Source organism: Canis lupus, chromosome 14 (assembly GCF_011100685.1).
Source record: "Canis lupus familiaris isolate Mischka breed German Shepherd chromosome 14, alternate assembly UU_Cfam_GSD_1.0, whole genome shotgun sequence".
Taxonomy (NCBI): Eukaryota; Metazoa; Chordata; class Mammalia; order Carnivora; family Canidae; genus Canis; species Canis lupus.
Window position 1 is genome coordinate 255,982 of NC_049235.1, and position 23,419 is coordinate 279,400.

At 47.6% G+C, this 23,419-nt stretch overlaps 3 protein-coding genes across 3 annotated transcripts; 2 read left to right on the forward strand and 1 right to left on the reverse strand.

Moving 5' to 3' along the window:
* The first annotated feature begins 13,539 nt into the window (after window positions 1-13,539).
* Window positions 13,540-19,424, forward strand: H2BU2 (H2B.U histone 2). Its single transcript, XM_038557523.1, has 2 exons — window positions 13,540-13,593; window positions 16,594-19,424. Exons 1-2 carry the CDS (start codon window positions 13,540-13,542, stop codon window positions 17,029-17,031), a joined length of 492 nt encoding a protein of 163 aa, XP_038413451.1. The 3' UTR covers window positions 17,032-19,424.
* A 1,486-nt stretch (window positions 19,425-20,910) lies between these two features.
* Window positions 20,911-22,291, reverse strand: H2BU1 (H2B.U histone 1). The gene has a single exon (XM_038556407.1). It carries the CDS (start codon window positions 21,482-21,484, stop codon window positions 21,056-21,058), a length of 429 nt encoding a protein of 142 aa, XP_038412335.1. The 5' UTR covers window positions 21,485-22,291; the 3' UTR covers window positions 20,911-21,055.
* H2AW (H2A.W histone) lies at window positions 21,688-23,196 on the forward strand. Its single transcript, XM_038556408.1, has one exon. It carries the CDS (start codon window positions 21,745-21,747, stop codon window positions 22,135-22,137), a length of 393 nt encoding a protein of 130 aa, XP_038412336.1. The 5' UTR covers window positions 21,688-21,744; the 3' UTR covers window positions 22,138-23,196.
* The last annotated feature ends 223 nt before the right edge of the window (window positions 23,197-23,419 follow it).

The window sequence follows — 23,419 nt, forward strand, 5'->3', positions numbered from 1 at the left end:
AATGTATAAATATATAACGTATTGAAAAATCATTCTCATAAAATCTCAAGTTTTGTGAATTGACACACGTGTGTTCTGTTTTCTATTTGTCCTCTACTGAAAATGTTAAGAATTTACTTGAGCAGGGACACCTGGGTGGCTCCAGGCGTGATCCTGGGGTCCTAGGATTGAGTCCCACATCGGGCTCCCCATGGGGAGCCTGCTTATCCCTGTGCCGGTGTCTCTGCCTCTCTCCATGTCTCTCATGAATAAATAAATAAAATCTTAGGAAAAAGAAAATAGAATTTACTTGAGAAAACACTGATTGGAACTGGGGGGTATCCAGTCTAGCAGAGAGCCCTAGAAGATCAAGGACTCAGAGGACAATGGGGTGGGAACTAGGAAGTCATCCTGGGGCAGAAAGCAGGACATTACAAGGACATCTTCCTCTGGAGAGGGACCTGTGTGGCCTATCTTTAAGTCTCAGTTTGGTGACCTGGGGCTGGGCATAAGGGACTCCACCTGAGGCCTGCTGTCTTGTTTTCACAATCAACCCCCCCAGACCCCAGCTTAACTGAGAGACCCAGTCAGAATGCGGGGCAGGAGCACCACTCTCCATTCCAGAAGGTGTCTTGTGTTGGGGTTTTGTTTGTTTTTTCCTCTGTGATATTCCCAGGCCACTATTCTGGGCTCACATTTTTTTAAATTGCTCATTCTCTTTGTCCTTTTCTGACATTAAAAAAAAAAATATTTTATGTATTTATTCATGAGAGACACAGAATGAAGCAGAGACATAGGCAGAGGGAGAAGCAGGGTCCCCATAGGGAGCCCAATGTGGGACACGATCCCAGGACCCCAGGGTCATGCCCTGAGCCGAAGGCAGATGCTCAACCGCTGAGCCGCCCAGGCATCCCTGTTTCATAGTTAGTAGACATGTATTCTCCTCATATCAGCTTTCCCATGTGGCACCAAACATGTTTACTACGAGACCCAAATAGCCTTCATCCTTCTGTAAAGAGAAGCCAGAAGTAGACAAATCTATGTTCAGTAATTCACATCTCTGTGGTTTCTCTTTAAAAAAAAAAAAAGATTTTACTTATTTATTCATGAGAGACACAGAGAAGGAGAGAGGCAAAGACACAAGCAGAGGGAGAAGCAGGCTCCATGCAGGGAGCTCAACATGGGACTCGATCCCGGGTTTCCAGGATCACGCCCTAGGCTGAAGGCGGCGCTAAACTGCTGAGCCACCTGGGGTTGCCCTGTGGTTTCTCATATTTAGAAATGATCTGGATTTTCAGTGAACACCCATCATTCAACTTATCTCAGTATCACTGTAAGGTTTCTGACTGCCAAAAAGGACTTGGAAGCTATTTTTAAGTAGATGTACCATAAAGTGTAATAAGTGTTGAAAAGCTCATTTATAAAGCCTTGTCTTATTTGCATCCACTTGCTCTTAAGCATTATGGTTGGATTAGCCATGACAACCTTACAAGATATTCAGCAGCTCCCCATTATCTAAATTCTGTAAAAGAAATAACATGAGCGTATTTAGTAAACCGAGGTAGAGTAAAAGTATCATATTTAATGCCGTCAACTCTAAAGAAATGCCTTTTTAAGTGAAAGCAATAAAACTTAAGCTGGCTTGTAATTACCAATGATGATCCTGGATCGCATGAAGTTGAAAAATACATGGCTTAGTTTGTATATTTTTGAGAGTGTACTTCATCTCTATCAACGCTTGTTTGCTTTTCGGCCCATTAACCAGAGCGGCTTATAAACTGACTTTGGCACCACTCTCCAGAAGTAGAGATCCATCACATGTTTGTAACACGCATACACAGACGTACATAAATGCACACACATATACAAACAGATCTTATGGTTTTCAACTTAAAATTTTAACCATGAAGTAGGTAGGATCATGTAAACTCACTAGTTGATAAGGGAACAGGTGTTTCTGGCAGATGTTGGGATTGTGGGCTCGGAGGGCAGATTGCCAATACTTTACACTAACACCTGCGGGAGAGACTGCCAAGGTTTATATTTGCCCTGGACAAGTAATCTCAGGGCAGCTGTGGACTTGGTTTGGGGCAAAAGAATGTTTATAACGGTTTGTGTTTTATTTTTTTTATAAATTTATTTTTTATTGGTGTTCAATTTGCCAACATATAGAATAACACCCAGTGTTCATCCCGTCAAGTGCCCCCCTCAGTGCCCATCACCCATTCACCCCCACCCCCCGCCCACCTCCCCTTCCACCACCCCTGTTCGTTTCCCAGAGTTAGGAGTCTTTCATGTTCTGTCTCCCTTTCTGATATTTCCACTCATTTTTTCTCCTTACACCTTTATTCCCTTTCACTGTTTTTTATGTTTTTTAAACAGCTCCCTTCCCCTCTTTCCCTTTGAGTCTCTGGGGTTCTGTAGGCAGCGTTTGGATAACCTCCTGGGGTGTCTCTGTTTCAAGGACAAGGTAAGACTATCATCTCAAGGGACAGAAGACAGAAAGGAAGTTTCCTCCTAGGAGTTTGGGGTGTGTTTGCCTATTATCAGAACTCTAGGGTAATGATTATTTTAATTTTTCCTTCAGAGCAGGACAGTTCTGCTTCCAAAGTCCTGATCTTTTACAGTGTCTGCAGGCTTCTTGAGATGAATAGAGGACATTCGGGAATCATAAAGGCAGGTGGTTCCTGAATTGTTTCTAGAGCTGTATTTCTGGTTTTGCAAAGACTTGTCAGATAAGGAGAGTGGTTTTTAGTTCCCCAAAGAGGTGTGTTACAGCCTGAGTGACATCAAGGGGCTGCCCCAGCCATGCAAGCAACTGCACTACCCTCAGTTTGCTTATTGATGTCAGGGAGATCCCCCAACTACAATGGGAAGCAACAGACCCCTATGTTCAGGATTTACAGCTGTGAGTCTTTGGAACATTTCAGCAAATCCTTCCCTAAAAGGCCTCCAGACAAATAGACTCCAAGCTGAGCTCAAGCCCAATGCAGGACTTGATCTCAGGACCCCAAGATTGTGACTTGAGCCTGAATCAAGAATTGGTCACCCAACCAACTGAGCCAGCCAGGTGCCCCTAAAGTTCATTTCTCTATAGTCCTATCCTCCCAATGAGAATTCAACTAGTCTCACTATTTCAACTATTTGCTTGACAAAGATTTCCCAGGCTGGCATAAGGGTTTAGACTAGGTAGTAGTAAAATACATTTGGAAAAACTAAACAAGGTCAAATTTGAAAATCTTTGCATTTGCCTGTACAGTTATATAACAATAAAGGAAGGCATTTAAAGGTTAGCCCAGCTAGCAATGGACTAAAATGGGAAGAAAAAGGATCAATGGCAGGAAGGTCATCTAGATGTTACCAAAGCCAACTTTTGATTATTCTTCCTTGCTGCTTTTAGGACCTTTATTATGGAAACTAAAACCCCCACGGTAATGACCAAATTTGTAAATATTTTACATCTAAATCTAATTCATATTCCAAATTTTACTATCTCTGACCCTCCACCTCTTCTCTCCCGCTCTGACGCTCCAAGGATCAAAGGGCCATTTAAACAGGAACATCACTCTGAGCTAATTGTCCAACTCCTGGGTTCAGCTCAGGTCATGAGCTCAGGGTCCTGGGATAGAGCCCCTTGTTGGGAAAAAAAAAACCCTGCTCAGCAGGGGGTCTGCCCCCTCCCCCCGCCACTAGTGCATTCTCTAAAATAAATAAATCTGTAAAAAAAAAACAAAAACAAAAAACCCAAAACAACTTTTTAAGCCAGTTATAAAATAAATCATGGAGACAATATATAATATGATGAACTACAGTTAACAACACAGTAGAGCATATTTGCTTTGTTTTTTTAAGATTTTGTTTGTTTGTTCATGAGAGACACAGAGAGAGAGAGGCGGAGACGTGGGCAGTGGGAGAGGCAGGCACCATGCAGGGAGCCCAACATGAGACTCTACCCCAGGACTCCGGGATCATGCCCTGGGCTGAAGGCAGATGCTAAACGACTGAGCTACCCAGGCGTCCCAGTAGAGCATATTTGAAAGTTGCTAAGAGAGATGTTGTAAGTTCTCATCAAAAGAAAAAAAAATTGTAACTGTGCGGTGACAGATGATATCTAGACTTATTGTGATCATTGGTAATATATACAAACATTTAAAAAAAAAAAAGGCCTCCAGATGATCTTCTTTCTCTCTGGGTATGTGGTTTTATTTTAACTTAACAGACAGAAGTCTTAAACAAAACTTCCTCCCAGACTCCAAATATCAGCTTCCAGTTTGCCAACCTGGGACCACAGAGCCATGCGAAAAAGAAAAATCTTTTAAAATATCTTGTCAGCTATATCATACTTAAAGGATCTATCCAAAAGAGGACCTAACAATCATCAATATATATACCCTGAATGTGGGAGCTGCCTTATATATATATCAATCAATTAATAACCAAAGTTAAGACATACTTAGATAATAATACACTTATACTTGGTGACTTCAATCTAGCGCTTTCTACACTCGATAGGTCTTTGAAGCACAACATCTCCAAAGAAAAAAAGAGCTTTAAATGATACACTGGACCAGATGGATTTCACAGATATCTACAGAACTTTACATCCAAATGCAACTGAATACACATTCTTCTCAAGTGCACATGGAACTTTCTCCAGAATAGACCACATACTGGGTCACAAATCGGGTCTGAACTGATACCAAAAGATTGGGATTGTCCCCTGCGTATTCTCAGACCATAATGCTTTGAAATTAGAACTAAATCACAACAGGAAGTTGTGAAGGACTTCAAACACGAGGAGCTTAAGGTCCATCCTGCTAAAAGATGAAAGGGTCAACCAGGAAATTAAGGAAGAATTAAAAAAATTCATGGAAACTAATGAGAATGAAGATACAACCGTTCAAAATCTTTGGGATACAGCAAAAGCAGACCTGAGGGGGAAATACATCGCAATACAAATTATTTTTTTATCCAAAAACTGGAAAGAACTCAAATACAAAAGCTAACCTTACACATAAAGGAGCTAGAGAAAAAAACAGCAAATAGATTCTACACCCAGCAGAAGAAGAGAGTTAATAAAGATTCGAGCAGAAATCAATGAAATCAAGACCAGAAGAACTGTGGAACAGATCAACAAAACCGGGAGTTGGTTCTTTGAAAGAATTAATAAGGTAGATAAACCATTAGCCAGCCTTATTAACAAGAAGAGAGAGAAGACTCAAATTAATAAAATCATGAATGAGAAAGGAGAGATCACTACCAACACCAAGGAAATACAAACAATTTTAAAAACATATTATGAACAGCTATACGCCAATAAATTAGGCAATCTAGAAGAAATGGATGCATTTCTGGAAAGACACAAAGTACCAAAACTGGAACAGGAAGAAATAGAAAACCTGAAAGGGCAATAACCAGGGAGGAAATTGAAGCAGTCATCAACAACCTCCCAAGACACAAAAGTCCAGGGCCAGATGGCTTCCCTGGGGAATTCTATCAAACGGTTAAAGAAGACCATACCTATTCTACTAAAGCTGTTTGGAAAGATAGAAAGAGATGGAGTACTTCCAAACTTGTTCTATGAAGCCAGTATCACCTTAATTCGAAAACCAGACAAAGACCCCGCCAAAAAGGAGAATTACAGACCAATATCCCTGATGAACATGGATGCAAAAATTCTCAACAAGATACTAGCCAATAGGAGCCAACAGTACATTAAGAAAATTATTCACCACGACCAAGTAGGATTTATCCCCAGGAAACAAAGCTGGTTCAACACTCGTAAAGCAATCCATGTGATTCATCATATCAGCAAGAGAAAAACCAAGAATCATAGGATCCTCTCATTAGATGCAGAGAAAGCATTTGACAAAATACAGCATCCATTCCTGCTCAAAACTCTTTAGAGTGGAGGGATAGAGGGAACATTCCTCAACATCTTAAAAGCCATCTACGAAAAGCCCACAGCAAATATCATTCTCAATGGGGAAGCACTGGGAGCATTTCCCTTAAGATCAGGAACAAGACAGGGATGTCCACTCTCACCACTGCTATTCAACATAGTACTGGAAGTCCTAGCCTCAGCAATCAGACAACAAAAAGACATTAAAGGCATTCAAATTGGCAAAGAAGAAGTCAAACTCTCCCTCATCGCCGATGACATGATACTCTACGTAGAAAATCCAAAAGCCTCCACCCCAAGATTGCTAGAACTCATACAGCAATTCGGCAGTGTGGCAGGATACAAAATCAATGCCCAGCAGTCAGTGGCATTTCTATACACTAACAATCAGACGGAAGAAAGAGAAATTAAGGATTCAATCCCATTTACAATTGCACCCAAAAGCATAAGATACCTAGGAATAAACCTCACCAAAGAGGTACAGTATCTCTACCCTAAAAACTATAGAACGCTTCTGAAAGAAATTGAGGAAGACACAAAGAGATGGAAAAATATTCCATGCTCATGGATTGGCAGAATTAATATTGTGAAAATGTCAATCTTACCCAGGGCAATTTACACGTTCGATGCAATCCCTATCAAAATACCATGGACTTTCTTCAGAGAGTTAGAACAAATTGTTTTAAGATTTGTGTGGAATCAGAAAAGACCCTGAATAGCCAGGGGAATTTTAAAAAAGAAAACCATAGCTGGGAGCATCACAATGCCAGATTTCAGGTTGTACTACAAAGCTGTGGTCATCAAAACAGTGTGGTACTGGCACAAAAACAGACACATCGATCAATGGAATAGAGAATAGAATAGAGAACCCAGAAGTGGACCCTGAACTTTATGGTCAACCAATATTCGAAAAATGAGGAAAGACTATCCACTGGAAAAAAGGCAGTATTTTCAATAAATGGTGCTGGGAAAATTGGACATTCACATGCAGAGGAATGAAACTAGACCACTCTCTGTCACCATACACAAAGATAAACTCAAAATGGATGTAAGATCTAAATGTGAGACAAGATTCCGTCAAAATCCTAGAGGAGAACACAGGCAACACCCTTTTTGAACTCGGCCACAGTAACTTCTTGCAAGATACATCCACGAAGGCAAAAGAAACAAAAGCAAAAATGAACTATTGGGACTTCATCAAGATAAGAAGCTTTTGCACAGCAAAGGATACAGTCAACAAAACTCAAAGACAACCTACAGAATGGGAGCAGATATTTGCAAATGACGTATCAGATAAAGGGCTAGTTTCCAAGATCTATAAAGAACTTATTAAACTCAACAGCAAAGAAACAAACAATCCAGTCATGAAATGGGTAAAAGCCATGAAGAGAAATCTCACAGAGGAAGACCTAGACATGGCCAACAAGCACATGAGGAAATGCTCTGCATCACTTGCCATCAGGGAAATACAAATCAAAACCACAATGAGATACCACCTCACACCAGTGAGAATGGGGAAAATTAACAAGGCAGGAAACCACAAATGTTGGAGAGGATGCGGAGAAAAGGGAACCCTCTTACACTGTTGGTGGGAATGTGAACTGGTGCAGCCCCTCTGGAAAACTGTGTGGAGGTTCCTCAAAGAGTTAAAAATAGACCTGCCCTACGATCCAGCAATTGCACTGCTGGGGATTTACCCCAAAGATTCAGATGCAATGAAACCGGGACACCTGCACCCCGATGTTTCTAGCAGCAATGTCCACAATAGCCAAACTGTGGAAGGAGCCTCGGTGTCCATGGAAAGATGAATGGATAAAGAAGATGTGGTTTTTGTATACAATGGAATATTACTCAGCTATTAGAAATGACAAATACCCACCATTTGCTTCAACATGGATGGAACTGGAGGGTATTATGCTGAGTGAAGTAAGTCAATTGGAGAAGGACAAACATTATATAGTCTCATTCTTTTGGGGAATATAAAAAATAGTGAAAGGGAATAAAGGGGAAAGGAGAAAAAATAAGTGGGAAATATCAGAAAGGGAGACAGAACATAAAGACTCCTAACTCTGGGAAACGAACTAGGGGTGGTGGAAGGGGAGGAGGGCGGGTGGTGGGGGTGAATGGGTGGCGGGCACTGAAGTGGGCACTTGACGGGATGAGCACTGGGTGTTATTCTGTATGTTGACAAATTGAACACCAATATAAATAAATTTATTAAATATAATAATTAAAAAATAAATATCTTGTCAGGTTCCAGGTGGGCCAAAGAATAGGTTTTCTTGGTGATATTAAGCAACCCTTGGGATTGAAGATGCTTCCCCGAAAATAGGCGAAATATGCTGCCCTCCCGAGATGCACTGCCACTCCCAACGAAAGGAAGATTTGGACAATGTTTCTGGAAGCTGCGGACAGTGGGCAGTACCCCAGCTGTAAGTGGGACACAACCCACATTTCTGGGAGGCCATTTTTGGGGTCCCCAACCTGCCAGTTGCCAAACTAAGTTCCCAGGGCACAACAGAAGCCAAAAATAAGGCAACAGCTGTCCCTGGGGAGAGAAAGGATCAACAACCAACCCCTGGGTACCCAGAAGGAAACCCATAAGTCACCATTCAGAGTTCTAATTTTTACAAATGTTTTCTCCTCAATGTGAGTTTGGGAAGTAAGGAACAATGTGAGATTTTACCTTCCTCCCTGGACCAGGCATCACAGAGATCTGGTAAGTCTTCTCACCCTGGGCCAGCTTCTACCTTTGCTCCTGGGACCTCATCAGCAGGTTCTGGAGTGAGCCGAGTGTCCCAGCAGCCTCATCCTGGTCACCAGAAGCTGTAAAGGAGGAAAAATAATTTTCTGTCTAGCCTTTGTGGTGAGTACTTCACTGAGACCCCTTTTGCTCTGGGACACCTCATAATGGACAAGCTCATCCAGGATAAAAGTTCTGTGTCTCAAGATTATCTTTGGAGATCCAGGTGGCCAACAGGCACATGAGAAGATGATCAACAACACCCATAACCTGGGAAATACACATCCAAACCACAAGATACCACCTCATACCTGTCAGGATGGCTAAAATTAACAAATCAAGAAACAACAGGTGTGGCGATGATGTGGGTGAAGGGGAACCCTCTTGCACTGTTGGTGGGAATGTGAACTGGTGCAGCCACTTGAAAACAGGATGAAAGTTCCTACAAAGTTAAAAATTGAACTACCGTACAACGCAGCAATTGAACTACTGGGCATTTACCCGAGGATACAAAAATACAGATGTGAAGGCACATTGCACCCTGAGCAATGTTATCAACAACAATTAGACTATTCAGCCCAGACATCCATGGGCTGATGAATGAAGAAAGCACACACACACAAGGGAATATTACTTAGACATAAACAAAAGGTGAGATCCTGCTATTTGCAACAACGTGGATGGAGCTAGAGTGTGTGATGCTGTGACTGACATAAGTCAATCGGAGAAAGACAAATACCATATGACCTCACTCATAGGTGGAATTTAGGAAACAAAACAAAGGAGCAAAGGGCAAATAAGAGAGAGATAAACAAACCAAGAAACAGACTCTGAACTACAGAGAACACAATGATGGGCACCTGAGGGGAGGTGGGCAGGGCGATAGGGAAACAGGTGATGGGGATGAGGGAGGGCACCTGTCATCGTGAGCACCAGGTGACGTGTGGAAGTGCTGACTCACTACATTGTGCACCTGACACGATTATCACACTGTGTGCTAACTAACTGGGATTAAAATAAAAACTTTAAAAAAGAAATAAGACTGTCTTTGGTGACGTTTACTGTTTTTTCAGCCTTTAAACAAAATCTGACTCACCTGAGGCCTCACGTCGGAGCCCATCTGATTTTCAGCCATTTCCCATCCGGAAGCTCAGACCAGGACCTGAGTGGGCCTCAGCCATGGCCAGCAGAGGTGGCAAGAGGGCAGCAGGGTCAGAGGGGCTCAGCAGGGACCCACACCTGGTTGCCTGCTGCTCTGCCAGCCATCAGGGCCTTCCTGGGGTGGGGGGGGTCCCATTTCTGACACTAGCACCGTGGAAAGATAAACATCGTAAGAGTGTATTTGAGCACAGATGGATTCAACTCAGGCAGCATGCAATCCTGCACATGGGAAGCCATTTGGAGGAGCCGTACAAAATGCAGGACTTCTGTAGGCAGAAGGGAATGGAGACAAGGAAGTCATACATGCAAAAAACCAGTGGTTACTACACGGTCACTTTTCTCTAGGGAGAAGATGGCAGGGATCCACCAGCAGATTTCCTCTCCAGTGCCAACCATGTGATTCCTGATCCACTGGTTTAAGAGTCCATTCTGGGAGAGCCAACTTGGTCATTGACTTGTGTGGGTCGTGCAGAGAAAGTAAGAAAAATATGCCATATGCACACGAGGAGCAGAGCTTGGTCCTGTGAAAGAGCAGCGAAGAACCAAAAGGCCTGTGGGACAGGGTGGCCTCCAGAGCCCATTATGCCCCTGACCCCAGCTGGGGACAACCACAGTCTGTCCTGGGGTGGGCATCAGACCTCCCACAGGTGCTCATCCAACACAGCTCCTGCTGCCTGTCCCTGATCCTGTCACACCCCTGAGCCAGGGTCCACATCAGGCACTGGGGTTGACTGCAGACCCGCCTCTTCTGCTTGCTGAAATAACGTGGAAGGGAGCACAAAGGCAGCTCTGCCAGTCTCCTTGCACAGGATGCGAGCAGCACACGTCTCACCTGGGGTCCTTCTCATGTGGAGGCAGGGCCCCCCAGCACTCCCAGCCACGGGGGGGGGGCGGCAGAACAGGCTCCGTCTACTGGCAGTAGCACCCAGGCTGGCTAAGCTGGCTTCCTTTGCAAACCTACAAGCATTTAGTGAGGTCTACCCGCCCTCTGGGATCTGACGCCCTGCACTGGAATTGCCCCCACACGCCGCCCTGCAGCTCCCAACCCCACAGTGAAATCTTCTCCCTACTCCTATCTTTTTTGAACCCAGGGTGCTGCCTCCTGACAGAGCCCTCCCCCTGCCCCTCTGCAGGCTCTTCCAGTTTGGAGAGAAAGGGAGGAAAAGCAAACGCCTCTGTGTTTGCTATTGCAATGTTTCATCTATGGCAAATTCTCGTTTGTGAGAATGTTTTAGCAAGCAGTCTTCCTGGCTGCAGTGGGGAGAAAGCTGGCCACTCACTAGCCCCACCCCAGGGGAGAAAACAGGATGGTAGGCAGAGAAAACAAGTGGTCAAGCATCAGGCTCCAGATTTCAGCTCAGGTCATGATCTCAGGGTCGTGAGATCTGGCCCTGAATAGGGCTCTGAGCCGGGCATGGAGTCGGCTTGAGACTTGCCCTCTCCCTCTCCTTCTCCCTCTCTCCTTCTCTAAAAAAAAAAAAAAAAATACACGATGATAATTTACAATAATAAACATAATTATTTTATTCAATCATTTATTCAACATATTTATGGAACGGCTACCAGCACCAGGCACTATACACTAGAATTGCTAACAGAAAAAAGTTTCGATTTTTTTAAATCATCCAAACCCCATTTATTTTCTTTTATTTTATTTTAAAGATATTATTTATTTAAATTGACAGAGAGAGAGAGTGAACAAGGGGTGAGGGATAGAGGGGAAAGGAGACAAACAAGGAATCTGCACTGAGCTCAGAGCCCAGTGTGGGGTCTCGGGCTCTCATGACCCCAAGACCATGACCTGAGCTGAAACCAAGAGTTGGACACCTCACTGCCTGAGCCCCGCAGGCACCCTAAACCCCTTTGTAAATTTTTCTTCTAGGTCGTTCCTCCCAAGCACAGCTGTCTGACCCTAATGGCTAAGCTTCAGGCCACCGTTTCATTGCTTGTCTTTCTTTTTCTGTGTTCCTTTTGGCCTTTTTCATCAGCACAAAATCAACCAATGTTTTAGACTCTCAACAAGGGACCAGAGTGGTATGCAGGCCCAGGTTAGGATGGCTGCCCGGCACACACAGGGAAGGAGGGGCTCCTGCAAGTGGACAGCATCCATAGGGCGTAGAGCTTGCACACAGAGCCGCAAGTCAGCAAGTCAGAAGGACTCCTTTGTAAGACTTCACGAAAGTCATAAACTAACACGCAGACAGAAATCACACGTTTTAACATCCAGGAGTGCTGGGAGTGAGAGCATTGATCCACAGCTTCAGGACAGAAATAAAGTTCTCTTTAGGCCACTCATCCATGAAGCAGGTGCACAGTGCATGCTTGGTCTGAGCAGACATCGGACCTGGACTTGTAAGTCCGGATGGTGGAGGGTTTTTCTCTCATCACTCTGCCTCCCTCCCCTTCCCTCCTCCCTCCATTTCTTCTTGGGAAATCTCAGCTTGCCCTCCTGTGTTCCATCTGCCAATATGCCGTGGCTCCTGACCCCAAGCCAGCTCTCCCAGTCAGCACAGGCTGCTGTGACAAACAGCACCGACCAGGCCACTGAACCAACAGGCATCTATTTACTCATCCTGGTTCCAGGGGCTGAAAATCCAAGATCAGCCAGTTGGGTTCCTGATGCGGTCTCTCTCCCAGGCATGCAGAGGGTTCCCTTCTCACCATGTCCTCACATGGAACACACACGGAGAGAAGCAAGGGCTGTCCTGCCTCTTCTTATAAGGACACTAATCCCACCACAGGGGCCCCCAGCACCAGGACCCCACATAACCCTACTCTCCTCCCAAAGGCCCTGCCTCCTGATGCCATGCCACTGGGGATTAGGGTTTTGAATACAAATTTGGGGAAGACACACATTCATTCCATGGTAGCAACCCAAGAGAGTCAGGTCCTGATTTTCCAGCCACTCTGTGGGGGTAGAGCAACTCCCAAATCTTAGCACCAACACAGAAACACAGCTTCTTACTCAAGGCCATTTCTACAAATGTTCCCCTCCTATCCCACTGCAAGTCTTCCTCCAAGGCTTCCCAAACCACAAGGAAGCCAAGAAACCCCAGCCGGACCTGGTGGGAGGACCAGCGTTCCCAGGGTTGCGAGGACCAGGGCGGGTGAGGGGACTGCGAGGGGCACATGTGGCTAGGAACTCCCCCCTACATGGGGCCTGCAGGCCTAGGGGCACATGGCCACCTTCAAGGGCCAGCAATGTGGGCCAACACCAGGGCTGCCCTGAGAAGCGTCCCATGCTTGCTCCAATGCTCTGCTGGACCCCTCCTAAAATCCTCAACAGTCCTGGCCCAAGATGCCAAAATTCTCATTTTGCACCAGACCCTGCAAATCATGTCACTGGTGCTGTGACATACTCAAAGCACGTCATCCCCAGAACTCCCACTCCTTGGTCACAGGTTCTCTGAGCCACATGTCTGGGACTGAAGATGTTCAGGATGTGCCACCCCAAAGCACATGCCTTTGGGATACTGATTACTTGGGCCTGAGGATGCTCGAAAAATAACACAGGCTGGTAGAGCCTTTCTCTGAACCCCCCTTATCTGCCTAAAGACAGTTCCTCCCAAAAGTCCCTAACGGGCATCAATCCCCTCCCGCAATCATCACAGGAGACAAGAAAGAGGTCCAGGCCACAACCACAGACTTTATTACAAACCAGCACACCTGCCATCTGGTCTCCAAAGAGCCCAGTCGTCTTTCCTGCAAACTGGTCACTGCCTCTCAGAGGCCCGCACCCACCTCCCCTGTGAAGATGGTGGATAAGCTCTCCAACCTCACTTTCTACCCCTATGATGCCTCCACGCAGGTAATATTAAAAAGTAGTAAATTCATGTACCTTTTCTCCTGTTACTCTGCCTGTTGTCGGCTCACTTCATGGAACCAGCTATCGAAGCCTAGGAGGGTGGAGGTAAACTGTCCCCTCCCCAACATCGCAAACGCATTCACGTCTGCTGCCAGCGAACCTCAGCTGACACCGAAAGACTGCTTCTGAACGTTGTTTCGAGAATGTCAGAGAAATTTGTGCCAACTAAATCCATAGGTGAAAGGGAAGTGATTCCTACTTGGACTGCACCTCCTGTGCAAGATCAGGCTTCAGACATCTTCCAAGGCTGCCAGGAGGCAAGATGAATCATTTCTATACATTACTCATTAAGTCTCCCAGGGAACAAAATAATGATGTCCACAAAAGTGCTTTGGATAAATGATCCAGAAACAAGCTCATCTATTGTCTTAAGGCGCGTATATTCAAAGACTCTCTCTTTTTTTTTTAATGGAGTCAGCAATTGTGGAAGTGAGTGCAATTTCATCTATAGCACTTCCACCTTTCTACGGCATTAGAAGTTATAAGATTTCTGACTTTTTAAAAAAGGTTTTATTTATTTATTTATTTATTTATTTATTTATTTATTTATTTTTAGGTTTTATTTATTTATTCATGAGAGACACACACAGAGAGAGGCAGAGACATAGGCAAAGGGAGAAGCAGGCTCCCTACGGGAGCCCGATGTGGGACTCGATCCCAGGACCCTGAGATCATGCCCTGAGCCTGAGGCAGACGCTCAACCACTGAGCCACTCAGATGCCCCTCTGATTTTTTCTTGCCAGAAACTTGAACACAGAGCAACGCATTTGTGTTTTAATATTTTTCTTCTACACACCACATCATAAATGGTGGTCTTTCCTTGTTCAAAATGAAATGAAATTCACTATCCAAATATTTAAAAATTCTATGTTGCACTTGTCTTGGTTCTTGGTGCCAATCTGCCTGATTTCTAGGGGTTGACCCCTAGAAAGGCTGTTGACCCCTGACAGGCTGTTTAACTTGGGACATGTTTTCCTCAGCCTTTTATTAATCATCTATAAAACAGAGTTGATAATAGTGCATGCCTGAAAAGGCTGTTATGGGCCCTACATTGAATTAAGGATTTATTAAGTGCTTCCTGGCTTGTAATGAGCTCTATAGAAATGTTTGTTAAATCAACTACCTATTTTTAAGGTAAACATAAAATGGTTAATGCTGAGTATGTGCAAAGCCTCTCAGGGCACCCACAATGCCAAGAGGCCCAGGGATCTCAGAAGACATATTTGCATGTGGAGGGCATTTGTGTTGGTATCTTGAAGGCATCTTGTTAACTCTCTGAAGCTGAGAGCCATCTCGACTTGTGGGCATCACCAAGTCTCCTGGTCTGCTTGGATAATGCCCTGGATGGTTAAAGTGGCCGGGGGAAGGACCCCCAGACCAGAGCTGTTTAAAATATAGAGTCTGAGTTAATACCCCAGGATTCTGCATTTCTAACAAACTTCCCAGGTGATGCTGAAACAAGTTAGAAATGTGAATGCCTAACCCCCTTTTTTTCTCTCTTGTCATTTAACATATAGGAAAACTTAACCCGTGTTTATAGGAATTAATTTAATGAGAAAGCAACTGATGACTTCTGATAAAAACAAGACAACAGGTCCAAAATGGAGTGCCTTATGCTAAGCGCCAAGACTTAATTTACTCAAAGTGTCAGCTGTCCTAGAAATGGAGTCAGTCAGGAGTCCCCTCATCAGCACTAGTGAGGTCATTGGCCTGATGGGCTCCTGCTGTCCAGGTAAAGGAAGGTGACCTTTCAGTAACACTTTCTTTGCTTTGTTGGAAGCTCAGTTCATGCTCAGTTCTTCTTATATAAGATTTTCATTTTGTTCAGCTCCTTGGAGCTCCTATCTGTTAAATGAGGTGCTGCCCGATTTGAATCAATTTTGACTGATAAATTCTTAATATTTTGAATAGGCCTCCACTTTTCGTATAACAGATCAATGAGCCGGTGTTCTGATGCCTGGTTAGCGAGTAATACTATTTAAGTGTAGTAAGTATGTATGTATTATGTATTTATATTGATTGATTGAAATAGAGCCTAAGCATGCCCGCAAGTGGTGAGGGAGGGGCAGAGGGAGAGATTCTTCAAGCAGAGTCCCTGCTGAGCGAGGAGCCAGATGATTCAACCCCACCAACCGAGGTCATGACCTGGGGTCACGACCCCAGATCAGCACCTGAGCAGAAACCAAGAGTGGAGTGCAACCCTGTGCCAGGCAACCCTCTGTGCCAGGCAGGTGCCCCTAGCCGAGGCTATTTCAGTAGAGTAGGTGATATCATGTGCCCCTTCAAAGGGGGGTAGTCAGAGCTGAAACACAACACCAAGGACGACTGTTGCCCTTGAATCCCACTTGTTTCCTGCCTCCAGCTGAGAATTGGCTCCCATGCTGCACTTCCAATCCGAGTACCTTAACGTAATCTTGCGTTTCCTAAAAAGTTATTAGGATTTACTCACGAATTCTGACATAGCTCGGGGGGGGGGGGGGGGGCGGAGATGATGGAAAATAAAGAAGTTAGCATCATTCTGCTCAATAAGCTTCAGCTTCTCCTCCCTAGCCCTCGGCCTCAGAAATGTGTCTGCCCCTCGCCCAGAGGAGATGCAGGCGCGGGATTACACCGGCTTCTAATCCCTTGTTTCAGCATCCGTGTCCCTATTCGTATTTTGCCCCACGCAGGACCTACGCTGAACAAAGGCCCCAGCTTTCCCGGCTCTAACAAAGATGCTCCAGCCACCTCCCTGCGCGCCGCACAAGCGCCTCCGGATTGGTTGGGTTACCGTCCAATAGGAAAGAAGAGCCGGCGTCCGCTATTTACATAAATCCCTGGCCGCCCACGCGCGCGGCCGGCCGGCCAATCGGATCCCAGAGTTTGGAGCCTTCATTTGAATATGGAGACGATAGATAAATATCGCTGCCGGCGTAGCTGCTAGCATCTCCCCGCCGCCTCCAGGGCCGGTGTCCCCGCCGCGCCGTTCCCCCGACCCCCGCCGCCTCCGCGCCTCCCTGCCCTGCCGAGCCCTCCCGATCGGCCCCCGCGCCCAAGAAGGGCTCCAAGAAGGCCGTCACCAAGGCGCAGAAGAAGGACGGCAAGAAGCGCAAGCGCAGCCGCAAGGAGAGCTACTCCATCTACGTGTACAAGGTGCTGAAGCAGGTGCACCCCGACACCGGCATCTCGTCCAAGGCCATGGGCATCATGAACTCGTTCGTCAACGACATCTTTGAGCGCATCGCCAGCGAGGCCTCCCGCCTGGCGCATTACAACAAGCGCTCGACCATCACGTCCCGCGAGGTGCAGACGGCCGTGCGCCTGCTGCTGCCCGGCGAGCTGGCCAAGCACGCGGTGTCCGAGGGCACCAAGGCCGTCACCAAGTACACCAGCTCCAAGTGAGGCGCACCGGCCACCCCGGAACACAAAGGCTCTTTTCAGAGCCACCTGTGCTCACAAAGGAGCGTGCCACCCGGGCTGGTTGTGACGGCCTGGGGGAGCGGACGGCGGGACCTGGCCCGAAGCAGAGCTCCTGTACAGGGGTGTCCCCCCGAGCCAGACCCCGGAGACGGGGACCCGGTGAGGTGAGGATGCGCACCACCTCCAGGAAGGCCTCGGGCGACCTCCCCACCAGCCCCCCGTGTCCCTTCGTGGGTGAGACCGAGGTTCGCTGCGCGCCACCTCCGCTAGGCCCTGAGTGCTGTCGTGTGGCCGTGGCCCCTAACCCGGCGATGAATTGAAGCAGCTATTCTCGGCGTTGTGCGCTTCTGTTGGAAAGAGGACTGTGGGAGCATAGTGGCTCCATCCTCTTGGTCCCCTAGAATTCTTCCTATTAGATCATGGTTGTTTGCTTTTTTTTTCCCCCCCGAAAATCGTGAATACTTTTATTATAAACCCACCAAAGGGCAAAAGCCTTTTTCAGGAAAGGAATGGAGGGCTTTTAAGGAAAGAAAAAAAAAAAAAAAAAACAGGTCAAGCACATGCAAAGTGGGTGCAATCAGCCTGCTGCATAAGGGCAGGCCTGACAGGCTGGGCCAGGCTGCCGTCACCCTGAAAACCTCCCCCTGTGCCTCAGACTGCCACATCTCTGAGAACACCACCCAGAGTGTTCTGACCTCCCTGGGTTTGGGTGCGCCTGGGTGCCCGCGGTGGGCTGGGCCGAGCCAGTCCTGTACCTCAGGGACTCCCCCATCTCCAAAAACATTTCACCACTTATAGTCAGTTCTTTCTTTGCTTTTGTAGCTTTTATGAAAGGGACAGCCCTCCCTCTGCATCTTTGGTTTACCACAGAGCAGTTAGCAAATTTGACTTGAGATTTTTAGCTGAGGTGGGTGGGGAGAGGCTCACATGGGATCCCTGCAAAATCCCTCGGGGCTTCCAGATCTGAGTGATTCCGCGTTATCTCAAACCCAGAGGTTTCTGCAGCTGTGTTGGGTCCTCACTCTCCAAGCCTGTGCACTGCCAGTACGTGGCATACCCCTTCAGCAGCCTCCAGCCAATCGTAAATCACGTGTCCCTCTGTCGCAGCAGATTTAGAGGTGGGCTCAGCATTCAGTGTCCTTCCATCTTCCTGATGATAAATTCTCAACAGCAGAGACTGTGTCACCCTGCATCTCCCTGAATGGGTTCCTTGGTCGGAGAGGGCCAGCCAGGTCCGTTCTGTGCCTGGGGCTGCTGCTGGCTGCCTCTGCAGCCTCCACCATACTGTAAACAGAGGCAGTCTTTATTTTTATTTTTTTAACTTCTGTGTGCCAGAGCAGCCAAAGGACTGAGAAATTAACATTTTGCTTCATCCACAATGAAACATGTTCATACTATTGTATTTGGGAACTCTTTATTTTGCTTCTTGATTTCATTTTTGGAACTAAATAAACAGTATTGTTGCCTACTGCTAGCACAGTCACACATTGCTGGAGACCAGTCTCATTATAGTGAAATTAAGCCAAGCAGAGAATTAGGTGGCTCTGGGAGACTACATTCCTGTGACCAGAAGTGCTCATGAAGAGACTGACTCCTGATCAACCTGGGTACAAGGCTGGGGGCTCAGGCCCATCAGGAGGCCCCTGCTTCATAGTGGAAGACTGGATTCTGGGTGTTCCATATGAATTAGACATCTCTTAGGATTCAAGGCGTTGATTTTGATGATACATCACTGTTTCCAAATTTGGGGATTATAACTAGAAAGGAAAGAATTGAGTAAAATACCCATGCCAAAATTTCTGTATCTATGGTTTTGTTTGGGTTTTGTTTTGTTTTTCTTTTTGGTAAATATTGTTTCAGAGCATGTATCTAAAAAAGAAAGGGAAAGCAATGATGCACACCGCTATCACTGTAATCATAACAATACCATCCGTGCCCATGGATGCATAAACAGCCAATAGGGTAGAGAACCACCATCAATCTCACTGAAGACCTAGGTCTCCCTAAAATTCTAATTGACAATTACTTACAATTGTCTATCTTTGCTACCTACCAAAACGTATGTTTTCATGATCGCATACTGTTCAGATGATTTTTTAAACACTTTTTGCCCCCCTACAAGTATTTTTAAATTTCAATTTACATACGTTTTTTAAAATTTTTTTGATAAGTAGTAGATAAGACACTGTCAAAATATATCTTACATTTGGGTGAAATTCTGAGACAAGTGCAATGAGAATGAGTTCCGAGAGAAAAAAAGGGTCATCTACACCATCTCACTGTTAATGAGGAAATCTGATCATGTTTTATGAATTGATTATGGTATCAAATTGCTATTACAATATATACCTTGAAAAGATTGATGTGATCGTGTGTCAACCACCTCTCAATAAAAAGGACTTTGAAAATGTATAAAAGATCAAGAACTTTTAAAATATTCCAAATTCTCTTTAAAAATTGCTGTGGGCCATTTTGCTTTCTTAAAACGTCCTGTTGGGATTTGTGTCCTTGTAACTATCAGAACTAAGGATAAAAATATTTTAGATGAAAAATGTGAGGTTTTACATCCCTTTAGACTGGATTCAGGTGGGAAAAGGAATGGGTGGCTGGGCTTCCAGCCACTGGGCGAAGGAAGGGCTCGGTGGGACATTCCCGCCCAGACCTCCTGCCCAGCCTGGCATCCACCACCCAACCGGCTTCCTTCAGAGAGAGGATTTACCCTTTTTCATTGAGCTTCTGTCCCCCGCTTGGGACGAGGACATGGCCTCTCAATACAGGAGTCTCAGAACGGCTCAAGAGAGTGATTGATAGCAAACCGCTGATTTACACGTAACAAAACCAAAGGAAAAGGCAAAGCGACGTCCTTTCCCAATTGAAGACTCTTCGCGCCAAAGGCAAGGCGACACTTTCCAAATAAATGCCGTAAATTCTTTCAAAGAGAGAGGGTGGCAGCCCGGGTGGCTCAGCGGTTTAGCGCTGACTTCAGCCCAGGGCGTGATCCTGGAGGCTCAGGATCAAGAACCCACGTCGGGCTCCCTGCATGGAGCCTGCTTCTCCCTCTGCCTGTCTCTGCCTCTCTCGGTCTCTCATGAATAAATAAATAAGATCTTTAAAGAGAGAGAGAATTCTGCGTCACTAACGCTTCCCAGAAAATAACAATGTGGCTGATACGGGAGAGAGCTCCCTCCCCCCGCCCAGAATGGGAGGAATTACAGAAGGAATAATTTTCCTCTAGAACCGACTTACCCCGGCCCCATTTAGTCTAAAGCTGCCGCAGCAGGGGTTGGCTTAGCACATCTGCCTCCTACTCTAGGAACGCTTCCATCTCTTTTTCGGATTATATTTTGCCAGTTGCACGATCCAGCCACTAACATATCCTCCGGGAAATGTTCACTGCGTGAGGACGGAGGTCTCTGGTCCAGTGGGGGACGCGGGTCTCGGCGGATGCAGGTCCCGCCCCCGCCCCCCTCGCCCCCTCCCCGCCCCCCGGGGCTGCGCAGCAACCAAGTTCTCATCTCCGGGTTTCATTCATCAGGAACATGGCAGGTGGGAGGGGGAACTGGCACGATGTCCTCCTGAAAAAGGTGACCCGCGCCCCTCCCCCACGGGCGCACTGCCTGCGCAGGCAAGCGAGAGCCTCAGGCGGTCCACGCGCGAACAGGCCAGGGCGGGGGGCCAGGGGGGGGCGGTTCCCGCGCGCAGGCGCACTCGGAGGTCAGCAAGGGACGTGGAGCGAGAGACGCCCGCTTGGACTGGCGGTGCGTCAACAGCCCTGGCCACTGGGGGGGGGGGGGGGCTGTTAACACCTCACACCTCGGGGAGCGCAGATCCGCACTCCCTCATCCCGCTCTCAGACACCTAGGCGCGCGCAGACCCAGGACAACCACCTGGGGTCCCGGAACCGAACGGGTTCACAGGACAACCCTTCACCGTGTTCGAAACCCTTTTTCCGATCGTGTGGGTGGCTCTGAAAAGAGCCTTTGTGTTCCGGGGTGGCCGGTGCGCCTCACTTGGAGCTGGTGTACTTGGTGACGGCCTTGGTGCCCTCGGACACCGCGTGCTTGGCCAGCTCGCCGGGCAGCAGCAGGCGCACGGCCGTCTGCACCTCGCGGGACGTGATGGTCGAGCGCTTGTTGTAATGCGCCAGGCGGGAGGCCTCGCTGGCGATGCGCTCAAAGATGTCGTTGACGAACGAGTTCATGATGCCCATGGCCTTGGACGAGATGCCGGTGTCGGGGTGCACCTGCTTCAGCACCTTGTACACGTAGATGGAGTAGCTCTCCTTGCGGCTGCGCTTGCGCTTCTTGCCGTCCTTCTTCTGCGCCTTGGTGACGGCCTTCTTGGAGCCCTTCTTGGGCGCGGGGGCCGACTTAGACGGATCAGGCATGGTCGCAAACCTCTCCAAACAAAAAGAGCAGAGCTCTGCAGCCGGCATTTATACATCCCGTATGCAAATGAAGGATCCAAAGCTGCTCGTTCCTGATAGGCTTGGATGCTGCTTAACGTCATCCCCGGACAGGCGCATGCAAATCAGGGGATGGCGGCCTGCGCTTCTGATTGGTGACCGGCGCTGTCCAATGGGAGGAAGCCCGCGCCACTACCCCCGGACCAGATATAAGCGCTCGGCGGGCCTGCCAGCGCGGTTTCTGTGGGCGTTCTCTCCCGGTTCCCTCTCTCTTCGTGCCCCTCGCGGAGATGTCTGGCCGAGGCAAGCAGGGCGGCAAGGCGCGCGCCAAGGCCAAGTCCCGCTCGTCCCGGGCGGGGCTGCAGTTCCCGGTGGGTCGCGTGCACCGTCTCCTCCGCAAGGGCAACTACTCGGAGCGGGTCGGGGCGGGCGCGCCGGTGTACCTGGCGGCCGTGCTGGAGTACCTGACGGCCGAGATCCTGGAGCTGGCGGGCAACGCGGCCCGCGACAACAAGAAGACGCGCATCATCCCGCGCCACCTGCAGCTGGCCATCCGCAACGACGAGGAGCTCAACAAGCTGCTGGGCCGCGTGACCATCGCGCAGGGCGGCGTCCTGCCCAACATCCAGGCCGTGCTGCTGCCCAAGAAGACCGAGAGCCACCACAAGGCCAAGAGCAAGTGAGGCCGCAGAGGCGGGCCGGCCACGGCTGTGCGCCCCAAGGGCCCCTTGACACCAAAGGCTCTTTTAAGAGCCACCCACAGTCTCCGCAAAAGAGCCGCACTGAGCACGCAGCCTGAGCCTGTCCAAGCGCCGCCGCCTCCTGCGAGGCGCACGGGGAAGCTGGGCAAGACCTGGGTGCGCCCGCGCACCTGGTGGGCGCCTGTGCGGGTTTGCGCCGGACACGTGGGCGGCCTTGGCCTTCCACCCAGCCTCCTCCCTCCTCCGCGCCCCGGGTAGTTTCGGGAAGGGTCAGCCATGGCTGGAGATCACTGCCTCTGGATGGATGCGCAGAGTGGTCCTCTGGCTCCTGTAGACTTCAATACAGGCTGTCCGCTTCCCACGCACCTGGTGTTGCAGATGGGCAGCTTATGCAGAGCATCTGCTTTTGGGGGGCCCCTCCATAAACCTTAACGACTTACACTTTCAAACATAAAGATGCTTGACTGAGCGAGTGGACATTGCAAACTAGAAACGTGAGGTCCAACCGAGTTATGATCTAGTCTGGGTGTGAATGTCTTGCAAAGGGTTTGTGTTCGAAAACCATTTGCAGCATTTTAAAAATCCTATTTTTAAAAAGCGTAGACTTGGGATCCCTGGGTGGCGCAGGGGTTTGGTGCCTGCCTTTGGCCCAGGGCGCGATCCTGGAGACCTGGGATCGAATCCCACGTCGGGCTCCCGGTGCATGGAGCCTGCTTCTCCCTCTGCCTGTGTTTCTGCCTCTCTCTCTTTCTCTGTGTAACTATCATAAATAAATAAACATTAAAAAAAAGAAAAGCGTAGACTTTTAAATCTTAATGTAAGTAAAATGTTCAAAGCCATTCAACTGTTCAATCTGGGTTGGTCACACGTAAATCCGAATCCCTTAACCCTATGGCTAAAATCAGAGTAAGATAATTTTGTCCATGGAGTTTGGTCAGGAAAACCAGGTTTGTGAATTTAGTGCGTGGAAAGTCAACACTGAGGATCGGATTATGTAATACACGTGTGGCTATTTAGGAGGACGCCTGTTCATGAGCTCTACATTCTGCAATAAAGGGGGAGTGGGACAGTTCCCAGGGTTCTGGCAAAGTCTGGAGAATTAGCACCCACCTCACGGGGCAGGAGGGGTTAAGTGTTTCATTCGTGATAATTCCTTTAAAACAATGTCTGCCACAGAAAAGGCCTGATAACTGTTTGTTACTCCTGTTATCAATGTCATTGTTTTTGTTAATTTTATAGCAATAAAGAGAGGCCAGTAAGTGAA